We start from the raw sequence: 8,339 nt of genomic DNA, 5'->3' as shown, positions 1-8,339 counted from the left end.
CTTCACAGGCATGAAAGGGTCGTAAAAATATTTGTTTTTATAAAATCTGTGTGTGTTATGCATACTTCTGGGTGTGTGTTGACAGATTTATCTTCATGGAGACCCCATTACTCAAGACACAGGCTGCAAAAGAACTGAATTCCATCACTGCAAACTCATTCGACGGCAAGACGCCGAGAGAAAGAGGAAAATCCGAAAAATGGAGTGGATGAAAAAAATGTGAGAGCACCACAACCTGACATGGCAAGATAACATGGCTGTATCTAGCTGTGTACCTACTGGTTTGTTTATCTTAGCCTGAAGCTTTATTATGTAATTATCTGAGCATTTGTGATGGTGTTGATACACGTTCTCTGGTGTGCAGGTATAATGAAGGGGCTGTGCAGGATCACGCTGAACACAGAGACACCGCGGTGCTGCAGGAGACTTCGGATAAAAGTGAGCGGCTTGAACCCGGTGGGGTCGTAGACTGGGAGGTAGACGAGCTGATCGAGTGGACCAATGCCCTCAACTTTGATGAGTAATTCACCTAAGATCCATAAGCTGGCAAAATGTGGATACATTATATTGTGAAAGTACTTACAGAACATGATATGTGTATGAGGAGCGTATTAATGTGTTATTTAAGCCAAGCGTCATTTGGAATGACTTGGCATTGTGTTTTATAATAAATCGAAGAGCATTTTCCACCCAGAAACACGAGGGTGCGCAAACTTTTGCACCCAACTGTATGATACTCTTCCATTCGAGCATAAATATGTTTTTTATTTCCTCAGGTATATAAACGAATGGAAGCTTGTGGGTACGAGTAAATCTTCACTGCTTCAGAAAGGTGGCAGCAGATTTCTGTAGGTGTCTCAGCAGCCTCTGCTGGTCAACGTCTGACATTTCCATGTCTGGTTGGAGATGAGCAGCGGGTTCTCTCTGCACACGACCCTCAGGAGTTCTCCGAGCTCACGCAGGACAGCAGCTGCCTTCTACCTGCTCATGTCTCCAGTCTGAATCACTCACAATCACAAGAGGTGTCATCTGAGAGCGCATCACATGACACAGCACAATCAGTGCTTCACTCTGAGAGCAGTAATGTTCCTGCAGCTGACATGAAATGTTTATGTATGTTGTTGTGTAAAATATATTCGGTCCAATACACTGTATAAGCTACAAGCTGTAAATTTGAACAAAGATTTTCCAAGCTCCATGTAGTGACTTTATTTCACAAAAGAGCCTAATCCAACCCTATTTGTCCCCACTGGCCAATCACTGAGCACCATGGCTCACTGACAGCCAATCACTGATCACTATAGTTCACTGATAGCCAATCACTGATCACTATAGTTCACTGATAGCCAATCACTGATCACTACAGGTCACAGATAGCCAATCACTGATCACTATAGTTCACGGATAGCCAATCACTGATCACTATAGGTCACCGATAGCCAATCACTGATCACTATAGTTCATAGATAGCCAATCACTGATCACTATAGTTCACCGATAGCCAATCACTGATCACTATAGTTCACTGATAGCCAATCAGTGATCACTATAGTTCACCGATAGCCAATCACTGATCGCTATAGTTCACTGATAGCCAATCACTGATCACTATAGTTCACTGATAGCCAATCACTGATCACTATAGTTCACTGATAGCCAGTCACTGATCACTATAGTTCACCGATAGCCATTCACTGATCACTATAGTTCACCGATAGCCATTCACTGATCACTATAGTTCGCTGATAGCCAATCACTGATCACTATAGTTCACTGATAGCCAGTCACTGATCACTATAGTTCACCGATAGCCATTCACTGATCACTATAGTTCGCTGATAGCCAATCACTGATCACTATAGGTCACCGATAGCCAATCACTGATCACTATAGTTCACTGATAGCCAATCACTGATCACTATAGTTCACTGATAGCCAATCACTGATCACTATAGTTCACTGATAGCCAATCACTGATCACTATAGTTCACCGATAGCCAATCACTGATCACTATAGTTCACTGATAGCCAATCACTGATCACTACTAACTATTCTCTATTCTTTTCTATTATAAGAAAAAAAGAAAAAAAGAAAAAGAAATTAAAAAAGTCAAGACTTTCCAATTAATATTAAAATTATTTTATGAAGTCATTTGATGCTTTCTGGAGACTTTTTTAAGAGTATACTAGTTACATAAATATGAAAAGAGTCTGAAACACAGTCCCTTTGTGAACAGAGTGTATTTCACTGTGACAGATCATACTGTGACATTTTAGCTCCTCCTTGTCGCTCGAGAACGAACTTTGCACCAGGAAATGTTAGACGAAGTCACATTAGATTCACTCGAGCACTCATTCAGATTCTTTAGTGTTTAGTAAATGATAATGGATGTTCAGAAGTATTTATTGCGCATCGGCTGCTCTGTGTCGTGTCCCTGCTCTCCGACACTGGACACTTTGTGTTCTCTTCATCTCTGCCACTTGCTCTCGGTTCCTTTCGAGAACCTGAGCATCCACACTGGGGAGTGCGTTCACCTCGAGCTCCCGCTGCTCTACGACAAAGTCGTGTTAAAAAGACGAGGAGGATTTTGCTACGAAAACAACGGGCTTTTCTCCTGGCTCTTGTCTCAGCTCGGGTTTGACGTTGAGATTCTGGCTGCTCAGGTGAAAAATCAGTTCACCGGTTTTTACGGACCTCCGTTTGACCACTTGATCATAATGGTGACTATTGACGGAGAAAGGTGGCTTTGTGATGTGGGCTTCGGGGCCGGTTTCCAGCGCCCTCTTTCCCTCGACACGGACAGTGCTCAAACTCAGAGTCATGGCGTGTACCGGGTTCGAGCAAACGGAGATCTCCTTTTTATGGAAACACGGTCAGAGAGTGATAACGGTGCATCCTGGGTGGAGCTGTACAAGTTCACCCTTCAACCATGTCAGAGAGAGGACTTTACAGCCATGTGTGAGTACCATCAGACCTCCAGCAGCTCTGTCTTCTTCTGCAAGTCCCTCTGCACCCTCCTAATACCAGATGGAAGGATTACTCTGATGGGCCGAAATCTGATTATCACCCACCTGACCAGTGATGATGGACCACCAGTGAAGACCACCAAAACAGATCTTACTGATGAAGAAATCATCCAGATACTGAGGGAGAAGTTTGGAATAGTGCTGATGTCTTCACTGATCGCTAAAGATACTGAGATTGTGCCCCCATCAGTGAACTATTAAAGTGACACACTGTTATATGGCTAAAAGTATGTGGAAAAGACACAGTGCTGCTTATTTGTACTATACTTCCTCTTCTTCTTCTTTTTCTTCTTCTTCTACTTTCGGCTTTTCCCGTCAGGGGTTACCACATCGAATCGTCTGTTTCCACCTAACTCCATCCTCGCCATCCTCTGCTCTAGCACCAATTTACTCCCTGGTCTGTTTGAACACATCCACGTTCTCTTCATATATATTATTGTGGAACTCAAAACTTCACTACATCAACGCAGATTTTTGTTGTTAAATAACAAACATTTTTACACACATTTAGTCTTAGGACTGAAATCATAACGCATTACAAAATATCTGTGAACATTAAATGTCGCAGTATTCTCATGTTGTGAAACTAAAAGTGCTGATACTGGAGACTCCTTACAACAAGACTGCAAAATTAACATCTCTTCACAGAAAACCTCATCATATCACTGACTTTTATACTCTTTTTTTAATCAGTCTTCACCGAGGGAGCCAATAATTATGGAGCTGATTACAGGCATATTGTCATTGTTTATTATTCGTGTTAAAGCAAGTGCTTATAGCTGGATAAACAAGCACAATTATACATGAATATGTAAATTTAGTATAAAACTTCTGCTTATTATTATTATTATTATTATTATTATTATTATTATTATTATTATTATTATTATAAGAGTTTCTGAAATTGCACATTTTATATTGCCACAAAAACAAAATAAAAAACTTCTTGTTGTCTAAATAAAAACATCATCAAAAGGTCAAGATAATGTAGTATTTTGTTGTAGTTTATTAAGCAACTATTTAGTAAAAAAAATAAAAAATTACAAAGAAATTGATTATAAGACAAAAAGTGCATTTATTTATAAAACGCGTTTCCGGAAATTTGTCTCCTTCCGGTTTCCGTAATCATGTGGGAATGTTGAATGTGGTAATGTTGACTAGCCGAAGATTAGTGAAGGTAAAATAAAAATAAAAACATTTATATGATGTTTATTCACATTAAAAATAAATCTTATCAAGTTATTTATAAGAAATGATTATTATTGTATAGTGATATTTAGCTGACGACACTAAGCTAATGGTGTTAGCTAAATGCTATATGTTATATGTGTTGTGTGGTGTTACTGTTATAGAACTGAATAAAATCTATTTTATTATTTTAATATTATTTTAATTGTTTTAACTTGTTAGTAATACTGCTAAATAATTATGTGACACCCTTATTATAAAATATATAATTTTAATTTGATTTTTAATTGAAATGCAACAGATTTAATTTTTTAAAGTTAATAAATGGCAGAAATGCAAAATAAAAGCAAATTGTTTCATTGATATGAAGCAAAAAAAATCATAAAAGGTCATTTAAATGAATCAATAATGAGGTGATAATATTTAGCTAAATAAAAAAACTATTTATAATGTAACTAAAATTAATTAATGTGTCAGTGAGAAGGAGCAAAAGTATTTAAACTAAAATTTGGTTATTTTATTGCAGAGAAAATCTTTTTAAAAAAAAAGTCTTAAGAAGTTCTACAAATGGCTGAAGTGACGTCTTATAAACTGTTTCAAATGTTTTCTCTTATCATCACGATTAATGATGTTTTGTGTATTTCCTTGTCTGGGCTTGCAGGCGGTGTTGCCCCTGGCGTTGCCCGGGTCGCTGGTCCTCGTGTCAGGACGGGTTTTTGCTGCTGATGAGAATGAAGAAAGCGAGTCGTCTCTGCTCACAGATGAGGTGTGTGTTCTGTGTTCCAGCTGTTGTACATTTTCATCAGTATAAGTCATGGAGGCTGTAGGTTTGAGAGTGAGATAATGTGTGTGTGTGTGTGTGTGTGTGTGTGTGTGTGTGTGTGTGTGTGTGTGTGTGTGTGTGTGTATCAGCTCTCTCTGTACAGCACCCCACACACTCGAGTGCCATGCGGGAAGCCGGAAGTCGGCTCCATGGAGCAGAGTGTAGCGTCTCTGAGGAAGTCGGCAGAGCCATACACAGCATGGTTTCAGGTACGAGTAAGCAGTAAACTACAGAAAAGCTCCATCATCATCATCATCATCATCATATTTATCATCATCATCATCATCCTTGTCAACATCATCACCATCATCATTACTATCCTCACCATCACCATCATTACTATCATCACTGTCATCATCACTATCACCATCATCACCATCAATATCATCATCTTCATCATCCTTAGTATCATAATAACTATCACCATCATCCTCACCACCACCACTATCATCATTACCATCATCACTATCATCACTGTCATCATCACTGTTATCATCACCAGCATCATTATTATCATCACCATCATCACTTTCTTCATCATCACTGTCACCATCATCGTCTCCATTATCATTATAATCATCAGTATGTTATTTCGTTGCTGCCACCTGCTGACAATATTTTGAACTGCATTCACAAAAGTGAAAACGATAAATAATCTTTAAACAAATGATAAACATGCAGCATGTCAGTGTGACATTTAGTTTTTAGTATTCATTTATTTTTTTCCTCTTTCCAGGAAAAGTCCTCATACACCCTGGATAAAGCAGAGGTATTCTCTTTCTGTAAGAACTCTATTCCTTATCTATTAACCTCTTTTTAATTCAAACAGAAATCCATGTTTACATTGTTTACATCTTTCAGGAGTATTATAAGACCATGGAGCCTGTCATCGATGCGTCTGTACGGACTGTTGGAGGTGAGAAGGTCGAATCGGTGCACTAAGAATTGATCTCTGATGGTATTTATTCAGCTCAGAATGTTTCTCTTTAATGTTTCAGACACTTATGAGTTCCTAATGAATCCTCCATCCAAGTTCTACCCAAGTGTCGGTGCTGTGGGATTTTCTGCGATCCTCGGACTTTACCTTGCTAAAGGCATGCGTCAAGTTCTGATGATATTTTGACCATTTTTTAAACGTATTCATTGTTAGTTATTATTTCTTTTATAGTTCTGAAATGAAACAAGATCTCGGTGTGGTTTTAACTTAAAGGTGGCAGAGTGAAGCGACTTCTCTTCCCGACTGGACTGATGACTCTGAGTGCCTCTGTGTTTTACCCACAGCAGGCTGCCTCTCTGGCCAAGGCAAGTGTGTAATCATTACTTCATTCTTTTTTAAGACTTAACACCAAATATCCACTATTATCCTTTTAGGGAAAACAAAAAAGATTTCATATAGCTGTCTTTACGGTTCTTTAGCTTGTTCCTCGTAGTCGATCCCATCACTGTATCCGTACAGAGCGAGCGTTCGGAACTAGAACCTTGTTCTAATTCAATTTATTTTGTTTTATACTTTTTCAGGAGGCCAAAAACCAGATGTTCAGTTTGGGTTCACAGACACGTGTGTTTTTGGAGGACGTGTGGAAGAGAATATCACCTGGCAAGGAGGTGAGCACAGACAACAGGGAGCTTTGTGATGTTTCCTTCAAGGTTCAGGAATAATTTCTGCTTTGTTAGAAATATAACATAGTCAACAAGGATCTTACTACTAACCTCGTCCTATCTATCTTCTTCATCATCATCATCATCATTGTCTTCATCATTATCATTACTATCATCACCACCACCATCATCACCACTATTATCAACATCATCCTTATCATCATCATCACTGTCATCATCACCATCAGCATTATCACTATCACTATCATCATTATTTGCAGCATCATCACCATCACTGTTATCATCATCATCCTTATCATCATCATCCTCACTGTCAACATCACCACCATCATCATCACTATCATCATTATTGGCAGCATCACTATCATTACTGTCATCACTGTCATCATCATCACTATTATCATCATCCTTATCATCATCCTTATCATCATCATCACTATCTTCACTGTCATCATCACCACCACCATCATCATCACTATCACTATCATCATTATTGGCAGCATCATCATCCTTATCATCATCATCACTATCATCACTATTATAATCATCATCATCCTTATCATCATCAGCATCCTTATCATCACTATTATCATCATCCTCATCATCACTATTATCATCATCATCACTATCATCACTATTATCACCATCACTATTATCATCCTTATCATCATCATCATCACTATCACCATTATCATTATTATTTATGAAATTGTGCAGCTAATTTTTTTTTTTCTATCCAGAACTAAACAGTCACAGGAGAAAGACATGAAGTATTAATAAGGAAAGGAAATTCATCTCCAGCTGAAAGAGACTCGACACTGCTTCATTCCTCTCTATCTATTTTTTATTTACCGGTATAAACTCTGCCCACTCAACAGTGTGTGTTCAGTATATAAATCAGTACAGAACTTCTCTACTGCTGTGTAAACTGTATTACTGTCTGTCTACTTTATTTCATGCCAATTAATCGTAGGTTACTTTATATAGCTCAGCATCTTCCCCTTAACCTTTGAAGAAACAGATTTGATTTGAAAAGCAGAGTTTGACAGATGAACTAGAAAACGTATCATGAATTTAATTACAACTGTGTGCTTGTTCAAACTGGATGTAAACTTTGTTCATATTTTTATACAGTATTTATTTTTATGTTGTAGAAGGTGTTTATCCATCTGTAATGAAGTCAAAAATCAATCTCAGTAAAAGATTTGTTGTAAAACTATAGATTGTGTTTACTGTCTTTTCTACGTGTCGTTACACGTGTCGTAAACGTCCGCTCTAGTCTGAACTGTGAGACCGTGTCAGATGTGGAGAAGTGACGCTGACAGTAAACCTTTCTGTCCTTCATCTGAACCTCACACACTGTTTGAGACGCTGCCTCAAAGCGTCCTGATGCAAAGCGCAGGGTTTAAACACTGGTGTGTGATTGGACAGGACGACAGCAGTCTGATTTAGGGAAGGGACTGAATGAAAATGGGGAAGAAGAAGGAATAAGGTGGAGTTGGACTGAGAACAGCGTTGGGTTTGTACTACAATACGACGTTAAGAAGAAGTGTGGTGTTACTGCAACAGCCAGAACTCACCTCGTCCTCTGGGACAAAACAAGACAGACTCTTGTTCTATTTATTTGTTTGTTTGTTTGTTTGTTTGTTTGTTCATTTGTATTTATTTGTTTGTTTGGTTT

General features: G+C 38.4%; 2 protein-coding genes across 4 annotated transcripts in view; both read left to right on the top strand.

The window, feature by feature from the left end:
• The window catches only part of c25h11orf65 (chromosome 25 C11orf65 homolog), a 5,454-nt gene extending 4,083 nt beyond the window's left edge, over positions 1-1,371 (top strand). Inside the window, exons 7-9 of the mRNA XM_027175538.2 lie at positions 86-219; positions 365-520; positions 777-1,371. Coding sequence (XP_027031339.1) covers positions 86-219; positions 365-520; positions 777-852 — 366 coding nt within the window. The 3' untranslated portion in view covers positions 853-1,371. The remainder of the gene's footprint in view (positions 1-85; positions 220-364; positions 521-776) is intronic.
• Positions 1,372-2,248: 877 nt separating this feature from the next.
• Positions 2,249-7,879, top strand: apoob (apolipoprotein O, b). 3 transcript variants are annotated; one of them, XM_027175561.2, is made up of 9 exons: positions 4,089-4,204; positions 4,877-4,981; positions 5,128-5,247; positions 5,775-5,807; positions 5,900-5,954; positions 6,037-6,132; positions 6,249-6,340; positions 6,557-6,643; positions 7,399-7,879. In XM_027175561.2, the coding sequence occupies exons 1-9, from the start codon at positions 4,163-4,165 to the stop codon at positions 7,402-7,404; spliced, it is 636 nt and encodes a 211-aa protein (XP_027031362.2). In that variant the 5' UTR covers positions 4,089-4,162; the 3' UTR covers positions 7,405-7,879. The 3 variants fall into 3 exon arrangements, 2 of the variants coding, with proteins under 2 accessions (XP_027031362.2, XP_047664578.1); XM_047808622.1 differs by lacking the exons at positions 4,089-4,204; positions 4,877-4,981 and having other exon boundaries at positions 5,152-5,247; positions 5,775-5,820; XR_007139515.1 differs by lacking the exons at positions 5,775-5,807; positions 5,900-5,954; positions 6,037-6,132; ... (1 more) ...; positions 6,557-6,643; positions 7,399-7,879 and having other exon boundaries at positions 2,249-4,204; positions 5,128-5,188.
• Positions 7,880-8,339: the final 460 nt, after the last annotated feature.

This window comes from Tachysurus fulvidraco, chromosome 25, assembly GCF_022655615.1.
Source record: "Tachysurus fulvidraco isolate hzauxx_2018 chromosome 25, HZAU_PFXX_2.0, whole genome shotgun sequence".
NCBI lineage: Eukaryota > Metazoa > Chordata > Actinopteri > Siluriformes > Bagridae > Tachysurus > Tachysurus fulvidraco.
The sequence above is the reverse complement of the archived record's forward strand: the minus strand, read 5'-3'. Positions and strand labels throughout refer to the sequence as shown.